General features: G+C 39.4%; 1 protein-coding gene across 1 annotated transcript; it reads left to right on the plus strand.

Moving 5' to 3' along the window:
* Positions 1 to 19,069: 19,069 nt before the first annotated feature.
* Positions 19,070 to 19,558, plus strand: LOC139893047 (uncharacterized). Its single transcript, XM_071876186.1, has one exon. The coding sequence runs from the start codon at positions 19,070 to 19,072 to the stop codon at positions 19,556 to 19,558; it is 489 nt and encodes a 162-aa protein (XP_071732287.1).
* The last annotated feature ends 487 nt before the right edge of the window (positions 19,559 to 20,045 follow it).

The raw sequence follows: 20,045 nt of genomic DNA on the forward strand, positions 1-20,045 counted from the left end.
GACAAGGCCACGAATTTCTTCAAGGCATTTTGTTCCAATGCCATGTGGGAACGGATGGTCGGAATAGCAAAACTGAAGAACAAACGTATCACGTTGTACTGCCGGAACGTATGGAGCCTTCCGGTGGGGAACGGTTGAGATGATGATACGTCTTCGCATGATTTGGGATCTCCCACTCGCTATGGACGTTAATTTTTTTATATTATTTAGGAATTAATAATTAATTTTAAGATTTAATAAGTAATTTTAGGACTTTAAGTTTTTTAACTTTTAATTTTAGGTTTTTAATTGTAATCGTTTTAGGACTTTTTTTTATAAATTTGTAATCGTGATTAGGACTTTCTTTAATAAATTTGTAATCGTGTTTAGGATTTTTAAATATTAGTTTTTTTTAAATCGTGTTCTACTATTTTTTAATAATCGTCAATTTTTTTTATATAAATTGTGTTACAAATTAAATAAAATTTAAAAAATAATAAACTGATGGACCCTACGGAAAACTGACACAAAAAACTAAGCCTGACTGTTAGAAAATGTCAGAAACTGACCCTGCTGACTCACAGCCAGTTTACGCTTTTTGGGCAAAAAGCACAAAACTGCCTCTGACGTCAGCGTGACCACTAGAAATGGCCTTAGGGGTGTGACGCCCCGTACAAAATCAATGTGTACGGATCATCAACAACAGGTCCATTACAAGGTTACAAAACTATATGCTGTTTTAAAACAAGTTTGCATTCATGAAAAGATAGCGTTTTATAGAAGATAGCATGCTTCTACGAATAGAAAGCTTTAATATAAGTACGTGACACAAAGGTCATTACAAAGCCATTGTTTAAATGTAACATAAGTTATGAATGCAACATAAAAGTTCCATGATTGACACATCACTAAACAATGCAGCGGAAGTCTAACACAGCAATCTAACAACGAGTCTAATACAGCGGAAGAGACAAACGTCTAAGCACCTGAGAAAGAACATGCTTTAAAATGTCAACACGAATATTGGTGATCTATAGTTTGATTATAACAATGATGCAATGTAGGCCACGAGATTTCATATCCAAAACAGTTATGAAAAGTATATGCTTAACCGTGGGTACTTGGTAACTAACTTAACGTAAATATCACCCCTATAAGTACACTTGGCGAGTGCGTAAGTTTACGAAGTATTAAACACCGGTTAAATGCTAGCACGACTAGCCCGAGTGGGGATGTCAAACCCTCTGGATCCATATCTAAGATTCGCGTTCACCGGTTCATAAACCAATGACTAAACTACCGAGCTAAGGGGAAAATTTATGCCGTTATATCACCCACACATATATAAAGTTTAAGTACTCGTGCCTAGTAAGTAAAACATAAAAAGCGCATGTATTCTCAGTCCCAAAAATAGTAACGTAAAAAGGAAGCTATAACTCACAGTGATAAATGTGGTAAAAACCGATGTGCAAAGTATGCAAGTAGTAAGTCGGTCCGAATGGTCGTCAACCTAAGTCAAAGGTCACTAAGTAAGTATGTTGTCCCCAAAGGTTTAAAAGTAACTAAATTAAGTCTTAGGTATCATCATCATCATCATCATCATCATCATCATCATCGTACGTAAAAAGTAAAGTAAGTTTTCAATCAAGAATAGAGATCGAAACAAAGGCTGACTTCGTTCAGCTTCTACGACCTCTATACAAACTGAAATGACGCGCAGTCAGTGGCCAAGGCTCCGTATGTGAGTCCTTTTACCGATATCCAATTTTCAGATCCTAACACGATGTCGTTTGATCGTGGCGACAGTTCAAGCGCGAGTAGGCCAGAATTTTCAGCACGTTGTTACAAGGGCGTAGTGACTTTCGGGAGGCTATACATCCTAAACCGTATATCGGATTTAGGCGTGTCTTAAATGAAAAGTCATCTACTAGAACCGAACTATCTGGAAATCAACTTTTCCAGAATCCCAAGAGTCTGATCAGACCCTAAAAAACAGAAAACAAGTGCTCTGGTGGGTTTCTTGGTGTTTGATGCTCATCACGGTTCTAATCCTTGATGCGTATAAGCCTCAAGTGTACAACTCTTGATGTTTTAGCATCACTTTAACTAAGGTTTAACCATCAACACACAAAGTCAAGACTAAGAAATAAAATATAACTCATCTAAGAGTTTGAATAAGATGACGAACCAAAGTTACATCAAATTCTTAGTTTGACACAAGTACAAGTTCTATTAAGCTATCAACTTTGAATCAAACTAAATAAGCAAGACCTTAAGTTATAGAACTTAGATCTTAGCTAAATATTGAAGAGCTTAGACTAAAAAGTCTAGATCTTATGTTCTTGATGAAACCCTAAGTTATAGACATAGACTTTCAACTTTTACAACACCATAAGTTATGAAACTTAGATTTTGTAAAGTAAAGTGAACACAAGCTAATGAGCTTTTGTTTAAACAAAGTAGAAGACCATAAGTTACACAACTTAGATCAAACACAAAAATGAAACCCTAAGCTAAAGAGCTTGGATTCCTAACAACACTTATGAGATCTCAAGCTAGTAAGCTTGTATCTTTCGTTTAATGAAAACACAAGTCACAAATCTAAAGTACGACAAATTAAAGAAGATCATAAGTTAATAAACATTGATCTTAACTAACTTTTTGTTGAAATCTCAAGCTAGTAAGCTTGTATTTCTAATTTTTTTGAAGATCCATAAAGTAAAAAAAGTTGGATCTACAAGTTACATGAAGATCATAAACATGAGTTTTGATCTTTTAACACAATTAAAGAGATCTTAAGTCAATAAACTTAGATCTAACAAGATAATAAAGATTCAAAGCTAAAAAGCTTGAATCCTTCATGTTCTTGAAGACTTTTCAAAACAAAGTTTGAATCTTACAAGAGTTATGAAAATTCAAGTTACAAAACTTGAATCTTTGATCATGATGATGATTTCAAGTTTAGAAGAAAAGAAGTAAGTTTCAAACTTATAATTTGAGAGAGAATTCTAGAGTGAGAAGGTAGAGATAAGTGTGTATTTGAGAAAATGAATGAAGTGTGTATATTTAACAAGAAAAGAAAAGAGAGAAAAAAAATATAAAGTGGTGATGGGGGAGGTGGTGGCCGACAGTTTTGGGGAGGGGATGTGGGGACCATTTAGTCTCATGTGGTGGTGGCACGGTGTGGTCCATGGTGGTGGTACAAGGTGATGTTGATATGTTGGGTAGCATGCAACAAAGTGTAAGCATTAGTACATAAGCATGCAAGTTACTTGTCTCATTATTTTCATGGGCTAATCATTAAGTAATTGGGCTAATTAGTCCACTACTTAATCCACTAAGTTGAGTAGGTTGGGCCATGGAAGTCCATTAAGGTAACTAGTGAGCATTAGTAAACACAAAGTGTAATTAAATAACCACCAAGCCAATTAATTATCATAAATAAATAAAAATTATGTCTACGCAGTCATAATATTCCAATTACGACAAAAGTTTAACGTGTGCCAAGTACGTAGCTCGTTTTGAACAATAAGTAACACTGACGGTCGTAAATACATTCAAGGATCATGTTAAGTGATTAAACATTTAATAACACGTTGTAGATATTAATGAAAGTAATTAACATGATTAATGATTCCAGAATATAATCTAACTTAGTACGCACAAATACGCAGTTTCGTGAAAGTAATAAATATAATTAAAAGTCGAAAAAGTCGAGTCGTTTCATTACCCACCTGTTAAAGAAAATTTCGTCCCGAAATTTAAGCTGAGGTAGATGGTGGAGTTGGAAAAAGGTGAGGATACTTCTGCATCATTTGATCCTCTCATTCCCAAGTAAACTCAAGTCCTCGTTTAGCATTCCAACAGACTCAGACGATTGGAATCTTGTTGTGCTTTAAAGTGTTAACCTTGAGGTCCATGATTTCAACAGGTTCTTCCACGAAGTGGAGTTTATCATCAATCGTAAGCTCCTTAAGAGCTATGACAAGTTCTGGTTCAGCAAGACATTTCTTCAGATTCGACACGTGGAAAGTGGGATGAACTGAGCTCAATTGAGTCAGAAGATCCAAATGGTAAGCAACGAGTCCAATACGCTCCAAGATTTCAAAAGGACCAATATATCGCGGATTTAGCTTCCCACGCTTTCCGAAATGGATTACACCTTTCCAAGGTGTGACTTTCAACATTACGCGGTCACCCACTTGGAATTCGAAATCCTTACGTTTAAGGTCGGCATAGCTCCTTTGACGATCACGGGCCATCTTGAGCCTTGCATGGATTTGAACGATCTTTTCAGTTGTTTCATGGATGAGTTCTGGTCCGTTGATTTGCTTTTCACCTACTTCGGCCCAACAAATAGGAGAACGGCATTTGCGGCCGTACAACGCTTCGAAAGGTGGGGCATTAATGCTCGAATGATAACTATTGTTGTAAGAGAATTCAGCTAGCGGCAAATGCTTTTCCCAAGATTTTCCGAAATCAATAACACAAGCACGCAACATATCCTCCAAAGTTTGAATTGTGCATTCACTTTATCCATCGGTTTGCGGGTGATATGCGGTACTCATGTCTAAACGTGTTCCCAAAGCCTCTTGTAAGCAACACCAAAATCTAGAAGCGAAACAGGCATCTCGGTCTGAAATAATCGATAGGGGCACACCATGATGGGATACAATTTCCTTTATGTATAGTTGAGCGAGTTTTTCCATCGTATCAGTTTCTTTCTTGGCTAGGAAGTGAGCAGATTTGGTGAGGCGGTCAATAATAACCCAGATGGTATCGTATCCGCCCACCGTCTGTGGTGGTTTCGTGATGAAGTCCATCGTTATCCTTTCCCACTTCCATTGCGGGATTTCTGGTTACTGAAGTAACCCAGATGGCTTTTGATGTTCGGCCTTAACCTTTGAACAAGTCAAACACTTCCCAACATAAGTAGCAACATCCTTCTTAAGATTTGGCCACCAATACTATTCCTTGAGATCGTGGTACATCTTACCAGCTCCTGGATGAATCGAATATCTTGACTTGTGGGCTTCGTCTAGAAAAAGGCTTTGCAAATCCCCATATCTGGGCACCCAAATCCTTCCGGCGAAATATCGGAGTCCAGTCTCTTTGACTTCGAATCGAGAGAAGAGAATGTTCAAGCGTTCTTGAGAAATATTTTCCTCTTTGAGAGCCACATCTTGGGCTACGCGGATTTGGCTATTGAGATTCGTGTGAATAGTGATGTTCAAGGCACGGACACGAAGAGGTACCATTCTCTCCTTTCGGCTCAAGGCATCAGCCACAACATTTGCCTTGCCAGGGTGGTAACGAAGTTCACAATCATAGTCGGTCAACGTCCTGAACCATCGACGCTGTCTCATATTCAGTTGCTTCTGATCAAAGATGTGTTGGAGGCTTTTGTGGTCGGTGAAAATAGTGCTCTTGGTTCCATAAAGATAGTGTCTCAACAGTTTGAGCACAAAGACGACAGCTCCAAGCTCGAGATCGTGAGTCGTGTAGTTTCGCTCGTGAACCTTCAGTTGTCGGGAGGTGTAAGCAATAACTTTATTCTGTCGCATTAATACACACCCAAAACCATGTTTCGAGGCATCGCAATACATAACGAAGTTGTCACTGCCCTCGGGAAGGGACAAGATAGGTGCGGTGTTTAACTTCTGCATCAGGGTTTGGAATGTCGACTCTTGTTCGGCGGCCCAAGCGAATTTCTTCCCTTTGTGGGTCAATGCGGTTAATGGTGGTGCAATCAATGAGAAACCTTCGATGAACATACGATAGTAACCGGCGAGGCCTAAAAATTGGCGAATATGAGTAGGAGTAGTGAGAGTTTCCCACTTGCTAATTGCTTCGATTTTAGTGGGATTGACTTTGATTCCTTGGTCGCTTACAACATGGCCAAGAAATTGAACTTTCTTTAACCAAAGTTCACACTTGGAGAATTTGTCATAGAGTTGCTCTTGTCTCAAGAGCTCAAGCACGAGTCAGAGATGTTGTTTGTGTTCTTCTTCGCTTTTGGAATAGATCAAGAAGTCATCTATGAAGACGAAAACGAATTTGTCCAGGTATGGCTTGCATACGCGATTCATGAGATCCATAAACACGGCAGGTGCGTTAGTTAAACCGAATGGCATCACAAGAAACTCATAATGACCATAGCGAGTTCAGAACGCAGTCTTGAGAATATCGCTCTCTTTTACTCTCAACTGGTGATAACCTGATCGCAAATCGATCTTGGAGTAAACACTGGATCCTTGCAGTTGATCGAATAGATTGTCAATCCTGGGAAGGGGATACCGGTTCTTGATCGTCAACTTGTTTAATTCACGATATTTGATACACATGCGGAAAGATCCGTCCTTCTTCTTCACAATCAAAATAGGTGCGCCCCAAGGCGATGAACTCGGTCGAATAAATCCACGGTCTAGAAATTATTGTAGTTGACTCTGCAAATCTTGCAGTTCAGAAGGTGCAAGTCAATAAGGTGCGCTAGCTACAAGTGCAGCTCCTGGTACTAGATCAATCTGAAACTCCACTGATCTTGGTGGGGGTAATCCCGGCAATTCTTCTGGAAAGATGTCGGGAAACTCGTTCGCAGTCCGTACATCATCCACGCTTTTCTCCTACATTTCCAACTTTTTCACATGTGCCAAAATAGCAAAACGCCCTTTTCTCATGAATTTATGTGCCTTCATGCAGCTAATAAGGTTCAACTTTGGGCTACATCTCTCCCTGTATACAATCAATGGCACACCGTCTTCGCGGGATATACAAATAATCTTCTCTCTACAGACAACTTCTACTCTTACCTTGGACAACTAGTCCATACCGACTATCACATCAAAGCTTCCCAACTTAATGGGTATCAAATCAATCTCAAAATCCACACCAGTTAAGTTTATAATACCTCCTCGGCCAATTTGGTCAACTTTCTCAAGTTTCCCATTGGCCACCTCGACTAGGATACTCTCGTTCAAAGGAACTAATGACCAGTCTATCTTAGAACAAAAATGTCTACATACATAACTTCTATCGGCACCGGTATCAAACAAGACAGAAGCTAATAGTTTATTGATAGTGAATGTACCTGTGACCAAGTCAGGATCTTCACGGGCATCTCTGGCGTTTATGTGGAAGACTCTTCCACGTGCTGGCCCGCCATCCTTCTTCTTGTTCAGACATTCATTCTTGAAGTGACCCTGCTGGCCGCATTCAAAGCACTTCTTTGGCCCATTCGGATTTTTTCTCACAGCTGAGGTGTTGATCTTAAAATCTTTGCCGATGTGTCCCGTCCTCTTACACTTTTCACATACCACGTTGCAGTACCCGGTATGAAGCTTATAACATCTCTTGCACTACGAAAGGCTACCTTTGTAGTTAGGGTTCGAGCTAGGGTTCGGGTTAGGGTTCCTCCAGTCGTTGTTTCTCTTGAAATTCTCGTGCCTCTTAGCTGGGTTCTGATCAAAACCTTTACCCTTGTTTCTGTCCCACTTACATTTCCTATTACTAGCTCTCGATTCTGATTTCACCTTTTCTGGCTCTTGATGGGTAATTTGATTCATCAGGGTGTGGGCCATGAGCATAGCTTCTAGGACATTTGCTGGTTTCGAATAGGTGAAATTTCCCTGAATGGTCTTGGGAAGTCCCCACAAATACCGTTCCATTCGCTTAGATTCAGGAGTAACCATCGTGGGGCACATCAAAGCTAACTCCAAGTACCTTCGGTTATAGCCATCGAGGTCAGTTCCTACAACCTTCAGTTCCCAAAACTCTGCTTCGATCTTCTGAATTTTGGTTCTGGGGCAGTATTCCTCAATCACAGCCCCCTTAAACTCCTTCCATGGTATAGTATAAGCCTCGTCAATTCCCTGAGCCTGGGTGAGTGTGTTCCACCATGTCAGCGCGCCATCTGACAGTGTGCAGGATACGAACTTAGTTTTGTTCGCTTCGAAGCAGTTATTTACACGGAACACAGATTCCAACTTTTCAAACCATCTCGTCAGCCCAACTGGCCCCTCCGTTCCACTGAAATTGTGGGGCTTGCAGCTCTGAAATTCCTTATAAGTGCACGCATTCTGAATGTTCTGATTAGCCGGTGGAGCTTGGGGGTTGACATCCGCCATAGCTGCGGCTACTTGAGCAGCTATCATCTCCTCAATCAGTGCTGCTGTGGGCGTTTCCCTTGGAACTCTTTCATTTTCCATTGATTTTCTAAACAAAAATTTCGACTTAAGTCAAAATCCAGCATTCAATAATTCATGATATTATAGTATAAGGTAATCAATATGGAAACAACACAATACACGTTAACTAAGCATGGCAAACTAGTTGCAGATAGCACAAAAACCAGCATACAATAATTTAAAGTAAACGCCGTACAATAATTCAAACAACAGTACTTCCATTCATAATAAGAAAACTTGCATACAGTTTCATAAGGTTCGTACAATACATAAATGAAAAACATGAAACTACTAACGGAATACATAAAGAAATCTAATACAACAGTCCTAGGGTGAGGGTGGATAAATGATGTCCATCAGGTGGGTCATCTGGTCCTCGAGCTCAGTTACCTGAGCACGGAGGGTACGCACTTCCCTCGTCAGCTCTTCTATAGTTGGAGATGCCGGAGAGGCAGGTGGTGCAGATGGTGCAGATGGTGCAGGTGGTGCTGATGGTGTAGATGGTGCACCAGAAGTAGATGGCGCATAACGGGCGACATTACGCACGAATGGATCAGCAGGATACGGCACAACCCGCTTACGGGCGGTGACCCTAACCAACAGTCCACGTGCGTTCACAAACGGCTTATCTCCATTAACCCCTGGAATAACAGTACCATCGAAGCGGTACCGCTTCTTCATCGGTGTAGAAGGTGGCTGCACAGGCTCCTCCTCGGGGTCCTCCTTGGGATCCTCCTCGTTAGTCTCATCCGATGACGAACTGTCTGAATCATCCGAAGGTGGTGCAGGTGCGTCATGTACGGGAGAATGTGTCTGGCCGGCGGTCATAAGTCGATATCTGCCAGGTGTAATCGGCACGACACGTCCGTCAGCGGTGCGTCTAGCCCAGTGTCCATGCTCGTTACGGAAGGGACCGTCTCCATCTCCCCCAAGGATCACAGTACCACCAGAATGGTGCTGTGGCCCCGGGAGTCTAGGGCTGGGTGGAGCTGGAATCTCCTCGGGATCTTCGTCTTCATCTGAGATGTCCATTAGGTCAAGCACGGGTCCACTATCTCCAGAAGATGAATCGCCAAAGTCGTCAGAGGGTAGCGGTGATGGGATTTGTGAGTCAGCAACAATAGTAGGCGAAGTAGCAGATGAATCTGAGTCACTCTCCAAATCAATGATAATAGGCGGTATGTCCGACATCTGAACAAGGAAAAATAACTTTTTCCATGTCAATAAGACATATAGCAAGCAGGTAATCAAGCATAATAACTACAGCATCCTAGCAGTACGTAGCATGGCAATTGTAACAGTATCATACAATTAAAAGCAGATGGTAGCATGCTGTAGCAAGAATAAGCAATGGCATACAGCAAGTGGCAGTAAAAGTAAGCAGTAGCATGCAGCAGTTCTGCAAAAACAAGTAAACAAGCAAGTTGTAGATTAGTCCTATTAGTGAATCCTACTCGACTCGGTCAAGACACACTAATGCAACCTAATTCCCTACAACCAATGCTCTAATACCGAATGTGACGCCCCGTACAATATCAATGTGTACGGATCATCAACAACAGGTCCATTACAAGGTTAAAACACTATATGTTGTTTTAAAACAAGTTTGCATTCATGAAAAGGTTTTACAAAAGATAGCATGCTTCTACGAATATAAAGCATTAATATAAGTACGTGACACAAAGGTCATTACAAAGCCATTGTTCAAATGTAACATAAGTTATGAATGCAACATAAAAGTTCCATGATTGAGACATCACTAAACAATGCAGCGGAAGTCTAACACAGCAGTCTAACAGCGAGTCTAATACAGCGGAAGCGACAAACGTCTAAGCACCTGAGAAAGAACATGCTTTAAAATGTCAACACGAATGTTGGTGAGCTATAGTTTGATTATAACAATGATGCAATGTAGGCCACGAGATTTCGTATCCAAAACAGTTATGAAAAGTATATGCTTAACCGTGGGCACTTGGTAACTAACTTAACGTAAATATCACCCCCTATAAGTACACTTAGCGAGTGCGTAAGTTTACGAAGTATTAAACACCCGTTAAATGCTAGCGCGACTAGCCCGAGTGGGGATGTCAAACCCTATTGATCCATATCTAAGATTCGCGTTCACTGGTTCTTAAACCAATGACTAAACGTTACCGAGCTAAGGGAAAAATTTATGCCGTTATATCACCCACATATATATAAAGTTTAAGTACTCGTGCCTAGTAAGTAAAACATAAAAAGCGCATGTATTCTCAGTCCCAAAAATAGTAAGGTAAAAAGGGAGCTATAACTCACAGTGATAAATGCGGTAAAAGTCGATGTGCAAAGTATGCAAGTAGTAAGTCGGTCCGAAAGGTCATCAACCTAAGTCAAAGGTCACTATGTCAGTATGTTGTTGCCAAAGGTTTAAAAGTAATTAAATTAAGTCTTAGGTATCATCATCATCATCGTACGTAAAAAGTAAAGTAAGTTTTCAATCAAGAATAGATATCGAAACAAAGGATGACTTCGTTCAGCTGCTACGAACTCTATACCAACTGAAATGATGCGCGGTCAGTTGACAAGGCTCCGTATGTGAGTTTTTTTACCATTTTCCAATTTTCAGATCCTAACTCGATGTCGTTTGACCGTGGCGACGGTTCAAGCGCGAGTAGGTCAGAATTTTCAGCACGTTGTTACAAGGGCGTAGTGACTTTCGGGAGGCTATAAATCCTAAACCGTATATCGGATTTAGGCGAATCTTAAATTAAAAGTCATATACTAGAAACGAACTATCTGGAAATCAACTTTTCCAGAAGCCCAGGAGTCTGATCAGATCCTGAAAAAAGAAAACAAATGCTCCGGTGGATTTCTTGGTGTTTGATGCTCATCACGGTTCTCATCCTTGATGCGTATAAGCCTCAAGTGTATAACTCTTGATGTTTTAGCTTCACTTTAACCAAGGTTTTGACCATCAACACACAAAGTCAAGACTAAAAAATAAAATACAACTCATCTAAGAGTTTGAGCAAGATGATGAACCAAAGTTACATCAAATTCTTAATTTGACACAAGTACAAGTTCTATTAAGCTATCAACTTTGAATCAAACTAAATAAGCAAGACCTTAAGTTATAGAGCTTAGATCTTAGCTAAATATTGAAGACCTTAGATAAAAAGTCTAGATCTTATGTTCTTGATGAAACCCTAAGTTATAGACTTAGACTTTCAACTTTTACAACACCATAAGTTATGAAACTTAGATTTTGTAAAATAAAGTGAACACAAGCTAATGAGCTTTTGTTTAAACAAAGTAGAAGACCATAAGTTACACAACTTAGATTAAACACAAAAATGAAACCCTAAGCTAGAGAGCTTGGATTCCTAACAACACTTATGAGATCTCAAGCTAGTAAGCTTGTATCTTTCGTTTAATGAAAACATAAGTCACAAATCTAAAGTACAACAAATTAAAGAAGATCATAAGTTAATAAACTTTGATCTTAACTAACTTTTTGTAGAAATCTCAAGCTAGTAAGCTTGTATTTCTAATTTTATTGAAGATCCATAAAGTAAAAAATTGGATCTATAAGTTAAACATGAGTTTTGATCTTTTAACACAATTAAAAAGATCTTAAGTCAATAAACTTAGATCAAACAAGATAATGAAGATTCAAAGCTAAAAAGCTTGAATCCTTCATGTTCTTGAAGACTTTTCAAAACAAAGTTTGAATCTTACAAGAGTTATGAAGATTCAATTACAAAACTTGAATCTTTGATCATGATGATGATTTCAAATTTAGAAGAAAAGAAAGAAAAGAAGTAAGTTTCAAACTTACAATTTGAGAGAGAATTCTAGAGTGAGAAGGTAGAGAGTAGTGTGTATTTGAGAAAATGAATGAAGTGTGTGTATTTAACAAGAAAAGAAAAGAGAAAAAATAATATAAAGTGGTGATGGGGGAGGTGGTGGCCGACAGTTTTGAGGAGGGGATGGGTTGACCATTTAGCCTCATGTGGTGGTGGCACGGTGTGGTCCATGGTGGTGGTACAAGGTGATGTTGATATGTTGGGTAGCATGCAACAAAGTGTAAGCATTAGTACATAAGCATGCAAGTTACTTGTCTCATTATTTTCATGGGCTAATCATTAAGTAATTGGGCTAATTAGTCCACTAATTAATCCACTAAGTGGAGTAGGTTGGGCCATGGAAGTCCATTAAGGTAAAAGTCCATTAAGGTAACTAGTGAGCATTAGTAAACACTAAGCATAGTTAAATAACCACCAAGTCAATTAATTGTCATAAATAAATAACAATTATGTTTACGCAGTCATAATATTTCAATTACGACAAAAGTTTAACGTGTACCAAGTACGTAGCTCGTTTTGAACAATAAGTGACTTTAACGGTCGTAAATGCATTCAAGGATCATGTTAAGTGATTAAGCATTTAATAACATGTTGTAGATATTAACGAAAGTAATTAACATGATTAATGATCCCAAAATATAATCTAACTCAGTACGCACAAATACGCAGTTTCGTGAAAGTAATACATATAATTAAAAGTCGAAAAGGTCGGGTCGTTACAAGGGGAGCTTTTGACTTGGCCGTTTTTGGAGAGTAAGAGGTACGATTTTAGGCGAATTTTTGGGAATTCCAAGATCATCAATTCATCCGAATCATTCTGGGAACACGCTTCAATCCGAGCAACATTCAAGATCATTTATTCAATTAGGTTGATTCTTTGATTTCATACAATGAATTATACTTTGATTATTTGTTTGATTTTGGTTTTAGGCTTGATTGTTGGCTAAATCTTTATGTTGTCTAGACTAATAAACCTATGTGTTGGATGTGATATTCATTAATTGTTGGATTATAAGTATTTTAATTTGAAATTTTGAATACATGAATGCTTCTTATGAAACTTGTTCTTTTTGATTCAATTGATTGTATGTTTCTTTGATAGGACGAGAGTTCATCAATTTAATATATATATTTTCAACTGGTTTATCTTAATTGGTTATTTGCTTAATCGGAGACGATAGTAAATTGAATTCAAAAGGCTAGACGATTTAGGTGTAAATCACTCACAACGAGAGTTGGTGTGTTATTGATTACTACGAGAGTAGAGTCATAATTTGAACTTGATTATCAGTTGAGTCAACTTATTCACATCTAAGAGGTCTTAAGTGATGGGAAATTCCGTGCTGTGTAATCTTAGTTGTTGTGTCTACGTTGGGGAATTCCAGGTGGACCGACTAGGTAATTCACATGCTTTAATCCACAATTTGAGCTTAATTAAGTTGCATCCAGCACTAAGTGTAAAAGGTTTAGATGAACATTTGTTCTCTTATTGATTACAACTATCTTATTTTTATTGTTTGCTTTAAAGCTTAAACTTAAAATACCAAAAATATTGTTCTTTCTTGTTAAAATTATTCTTGATTTGGCTAATCGTTAAATAGCCACAAAACCAAACTATTTCATACATTTAATTTTCTTAGATTAACTTTAGTTTACTTTAATTAGTTACAATCTTAATTCTTACGTTTAAATTGTCCTTGGAACGATCTAGGATTTACCAACTTTATACTATTGCACGATAGATTACACTGCCCGTTAGTGTGTAGTAATCTTTTGAACCGGTATTTTCCATTATAAATTATATACGCGATTTTACACATCAAGTTTTTGGCACTTCTGCCAGGTACAGTTGTGTCAAAAATTAAGATTGTTATCTAATTGTTCTTAGTTTAGTCTTAGTTACTAGTTTATTTTTATTCTTAGTTTATTCTTGATTGAATCGGTGCGTTTAATCACTTTGTTAATTGTGATTTTGCAGTTTAAGCCAGGTACTCGTTCATCAAATGCGGAGTTATATTTGCCTTATCCGGAACCAGAAAGAGTATTTTGGAGTCGTAATACGGACGAATCATCTGAGTCTGACATGCTAGATTCATAAACTAATATTCCTACTGCACCATCAACTAGCAACCCTGTGATTAATTTGGACAGTTTTACCGATTCAGTTGTATTTGAAACTCAGGAATCACCAGTTGCTCAACCACCACCAGTGGTACTTAATACTCGAGTTGTACGTGAGCTTCCAATTATACCTGAGGTTTCAGTAGTTGGTCAAATGGCGCAACAAGGTCAGAGTATGGCGGAAAAGATGAAGGCCTCCCGAGTAGGCCAGGGTCACGCTATCAGAGTTCCAGAAGTTAGGCATGATTTTGAGATCGAAGGCCCCATTATCAGTATGATTGCGTCGAAATTTCAGTTTAGAGGGGAACCACAAGAAGATGCTAACGAGCATATTCGTATTTTTCTACAGATTTGTGGGTTGCTCAATTTCAGTAATGTCCATGATCATGTCATTTACTTGAAGCTATTCCCATGGTCTTTAAAAGGGGAAGCTAGAGTTTGGACAGTTTACCTGAAGGTACGATTGAGGATTGGAATACTTTGATGGAAAAGTTCTTGAGCAAATACTTTCATGCATCCAAAGCTACTCGACTTCAACAGGAAATTTCTCAGTTTCATCAAAAGCCTAACAAGACTCTTTATGATGCTTGGAATCACTTCATTCGATTGTTGCGATCTTGTCCTCAACACGGGTTAGATACTTTTGCTAAGGTACAAACCTTTTATAAGGGATGTACCATCAGTACTCGTATTACTATTGATCAAGCAGTAGGAGGTAGTCTTTTGAACAAAACAGAAGAGGAGGCTTATGAGATAATTAAGAAGCAAGCTAAGTATTCTCATGAGTGGCATGAGGATAATGATTTGGGTCGTTATTCTTCTTCAGTTGCAGTTACCGGTGCTTACGATGATTTTTCTTCTATTAATGTTAAGTTAGAAAAGTTTAGAAGACACTTAGAAAAGGTGGACAAAGCCATCCACGGGATGATGGTTGGTTGTGAATTTTGTGGTGGTTTTCATTTAGATAAAGATTGTGATGCGGGATTGACTATGAATCAGAAAGAAGAGATTGCCTTTATTAGTCAACAGAACAACAATCAGTTTTAGGGACGGGCCCAGTTTAACCGAAATTTCAATAATCCTTATAATCCTCAAGGTAATCAGGGTTCGAGGTTCCAGCCGGGATCTAGTGGAGGATTTCAACAGCAAGCTCTGGGTATTTCCAAAAGCCCCAAGGTGAAGAGAAAAAGTCCAATCTTGAAGATATGATAGAAAATCTTGTGGTATCTCAAACTCAGCTCATTACTACTGTTACGCAAACTAATGAGAAGAATGACCAAATGTTTCAAAATCAAAAAGCCAATATTCAGAATTTAGAGAAACAGATTGGTAAGATTGCTAATCAGAGGAATGAGAGGAAACCAGGGAATTACCGAGTAACATGGATACTAACCCAAAGAATGAGAACGTTAATGCTATCACCACCCGAAGTACTTTAGCATATGATCCACCGAGGAAGCCCGATGAGTATGATTTACGGGTTCCGTTAGCTAAGGATAGTGAACCGGTTGTTGTTAGTGAACCAGAGGGGGGAAAAGGAGCTGGAACAGGTGATTGAGAAAGTTGTAAGGGTACCGAAAACTGTTGCTGCTAAACTGGTAGTTAAAGAGTATCAACCACTTCTCTCATTTTCGAGGAAGTAGAGATTGGAGAAGTTGGAGGCTGAAAAGTCCAAGTTCATGGACTTAATTAAAAAAGTTAACATAAATATACTTTTTATTGATGTGATTGCAGGTATGCCTAAGTATGCAAGGTTTCTTAAGGATTTGCTCACTAACAGGAAGAAGCTGGAGAACGTGTCATCAGTAAAGTTGAATGCTGCATGCTTAGCGGTAGTTGCAAACAAGCTTCCCGAGAAGCTTGAGGATCCTGGGAGTTTCACCATCCCTTGTTTACTTGGTAATTTAGATTGTATGAGGGCGTTGGCAGATTTGGGGGCTAGCATAAATTTAATGCCTTATTCTATTTATTTAAAGCTAGACCCCGGTGAATTAAAACCCACTCGTATGGATATTCAGCTAGCTAATCGCTCTATTAAATTCCCTCGTGGAATCATAGAGAATATGCTAGTCAAGACCGGGTCGTTAGTTTCCCCGGCTGATTTTGTAGTGTTAGACATGGAAGTGGATGAAAGGACTCCACTTATTTTGGGTCGGCCATTTTAAAATACGGCTAGATGTATCATCGATGTTTATGGCCAACAGTTGACCCTTAGGATTGATGACTTGAGTGCAACATTCTCAATCGACCATGCTTTAAAATACCCTGTGTATACCGATGATACATGTTATTTTCTTAACACTGTGCATGTCCAGTCTGAGTTTTTGCAGGAATTTCCAGAGTTACAGGGATCAGGGGAATGTTCTTTGGTCGAAATTGATGAGGAGTTGCAGGTTGAGGAGGTGGATATTTTGACCGCCTTGATGGAAAACGGCTATGAGCCAACTGAGGATGAGTTCAAAGAACTCGATCGTGATGCTGATTACCAGAGCAAGTCTTCAATTGAAGAACCCCCCGAGTTAGAATTGAAGCCACTTCCAGGTTATTTGGAATACGCTTATTTGCAGGAAGAATCTAAGCTCCCAGTAATTATTTCTCCTTCTCTTACTACAGGTTAGAAATCTGAGCTTGTAACCATGCTAAAGGCCCATAAATCGGCCATTGCGTGGAAGATTCACGACATCAAGGATATTAGTCCCTCCTACTGCACCCACAAAATCCTAATGGAGGATAACTCCAAACCTGTGGTGCAACGCCAAAGGAGGCTGAACCCTCACATGCAAGATATCGTGAAGAAAGAGATCATAAAGCTTCTTGGTGCAGGTCTTATTTACCCGATTTCTGACAGTCCGTGGATAAGTCTGGTACACTGTGTACCTAAGAAAGGTGGTATGACTGTTACCACTAATGATAAAAATGAGTTAATTTCCACTCGGACTGTATCGGGGTGGCGTGTTTGTATTGACTACCGAAATTTGAACGATGCCACACGAAAAGACCATTTTCCGTTACCTTTCATGGACTAAATGCTAGAGAGGTTAACAGGAAACAGCTTTTACTGTTTTCTTGATGATTTTTCAGGCTATTTCCAAATTCCTATCTCGCCCGAGGACCAAGAGAAAACCACTTTCATGTGCCCATATGATACATTCTCATATCGTCGCATGCCTTTTGGCCTTTGTAATGCTCAGGCCACTTTTCAAAGGTGCATGATGGCCATATTCCATGATATGATAGAAGATTGCATTGAGGTGTTCATGGATGACTTTTATGTCTACAGTGACACTTTCGTTTCATGCCTTCTTAATTTAGACAGGATGTTGGTAAGGTGTGAGAAATCTAATCTTGTGCTCAATTGGGAAAAGTGCCATTTCATGATACAAGAGGGCATCATCCTCGAACACAAGATTTTTAAGAATGGTATTGAGGTGGATCCCGCGATGGTAACTGCTATTAAAAACCTTCCACCTCCTACCAATGTTAAGGGCGTTCGGAGTTTTCTCGGGCACGCTGGTTTTTACCGGCGGTTCATTAAGGATTTTTCCAAAATCGCTAACCCGATGAACAAACTTCTCGAAAAGGACACACCTTGGAACTTCTCCGAAGAGTGCCAAAAGGCATTCGAACTTCTTAAGGAGAAACTCATCAATGCACCTATCATAATTGCTCTAAATTGGTCCCTTCCGTTCGAGCTTATGTGTGATGCATCCGATTTTGCTGTTGGCACTGTTTTGGGCCAAAGGGTCAAGAAACATTTCTGACCCATGTATTATGCAAGCAAGACCTTGTAAGGAGCACAGTTGAATTACACTACCACTGAAAAGGAGCTCCTTGCGGTGGTCTTTTCGTTTGATAAGTTCTGGTCCTATTTAGTTTTGTCTAAGACTATTGTTTTTACAGACCATTCGGCTCTAAAGTACCTTTTCTCAAAACCGGACTCCAAACCTCGATTGCTTAGATGGATCTTGCTTTTGCAAGAATTCGATATCGAGATTCGGGATAAGAAAGGTGATGAAAATCTTGCGGCCGACCACTTGTCTAGACTCGAGAATCCAAATCTCGAAGTCCTTCATGAGTCGAGTATTCATGATGATTTTCCCGATGAGTATCTCATGAAGATGGACAAGGTAGACGAGCCATGGTATGTGGATATTGCTAATTACCTTGTGGGGAAATTTTTGGAAAAAGGTTGGTCACATAAGAAGAGGAATAAATTCTTTAGTGACCTCAAGTACTATTTCTGAGAGGAACCTAATCTTATCAGGCGATGTCCCGATGGGGTGATTCACCAGTGTGTTTTTGGAGAGGAGTGCACCCGCATTCTTATCCAATGTCATCATGGACCTACGGGTGGGCATTATGGTCCCCAAGTCACAGGGCAAAAAGTCTTTGAGGCCGGGTTTTATTGGCCTACTATCTTCAAGGATGCCCACCAAATATGTCAATCGTGTGATTCATGCCAACGGGCGGGTTAAATCACCCAACGAGATGAGATGCCTCAAAATGTCATCCAAGTTTGCGAGGTTTTTGATATATGGGGGATTGACTTCATGGGTCCATTTCCAAAATCAAATAATAAGCTATACATTCTCATTGCCATCGATTATGTTTCAAAATGGGTCAAAGCGCAAGCTTTGCCCACTAATGATTCACGGGTTGTAGTTTTGTTTCTTAAGCAACTCTTTTCTCGATTTTGATGCCCCGAAAGCTTTAATTAGTGATCAGGGAACTCACTTTTGCAATGCCCAACTTGAAAAGGTGTTTAAACAATATGGGGTAAACCATAAAGTTTCTACATCCTACCATCCTCAAACGAATGGGCAAGTCAAAAACACCAACCGAGCATTAAAAAGAATTCTTGAAAAAACGGTTGGATCTAATCCAAAGGAGTGGTCATTCAAGCTTGATGATGCCTTATCGGCGTTTAGTACGGCGTAGAAAATGCCAACCGGAACCACTCCTTTCCGTTTACTCTATGGTAAAGCGTGTCATCTCCCCGTGGAGATAGAGCATAAAGCTTTTTGGGGTCTCAAAACATGCAATCTTGATCTTAAGGAGGCGGGTCGCCTTCGTTTGAGCCAACTGAATGAGTTGGACGAGTTAAGGCTGGAGGCCTATGATAACTCGTTGATGTGTAAGGAGAGGACAAAGAAGTGGCACGATAGTCAATTGAAAGACCCGAAGGAATTTAAGGAAGGGGATCGTGTTCTTTTGTTCAACTCGAGGTTTAAATTGTTTCTCGAAAAGTTGAAATCTAAATGGTCAGGACCATTTGTTGTGAGGAAAGTCTATCATCACGGGGCAGTAGACTTGGTAAATTCGAAAGGAGAAGAGTTTAGGGTGAATGCCAAACGGTTCAGGCACTATGTGGATGGTTTAAAGAAGGTGAAGGATGAGGTTAAACTCATCTTCAATGCCAACAACGCCTAAAATTGACGTTGGCGCTAATTTTGTAGAGTCTGTACTTCGTTTGTGTTTATTTGCCTTGTTGTATATTTATTGCATGCCTTAAATTGTCTCTTTGTACTTCTGTTTTTATCTTGATCGATCGGGTTGCTCTACGTGATTTTTATGCGGGTTATATGTCGGTAATGTTTGTGGTAATATGTTAGTGTTATTTTTATGCGGATTTAAGGTTGGTAATGTTTGCGGGAATTGTTATGCTTGATGACATGTGTTATAAGTGCGAGAATTTTAAATGGCATATTTTAAAAAAAATGAAGAAAAGCTGTTGCAGCTATGTGTGCCGCGCACGTGTAACTAACGCGCCACGCGCTTGGTGTTAAAAGGGTGCGCCGCACACTTATTTGTGCGCCCTGCGCATGTGTACATGAAATCGAAACAGCGAAATTATAAGCCAAAAGCGCGCCTCACATATGAAATTGCGCGACGCACACTTTTTGGTCAACTAGCGCGC

This window comes from Rutidosis leptorrhynchoides, chromosome 1, assembly GCF_046630445.1.
Source record: "Rutidosis leptorrhynchoides isolate AG116_Rl617_1_P2 chromosome 1, CSIRO_AGI_Rlap_v1, whole genome shotgun sequence".
Lineage (NCBI taxonomy): Eukaryota > Viridiplantae > Streptophyta > Magnoliopsida > Asterales > Asteraceae > Rutidosis > Rutidosis leptorrhynchoides.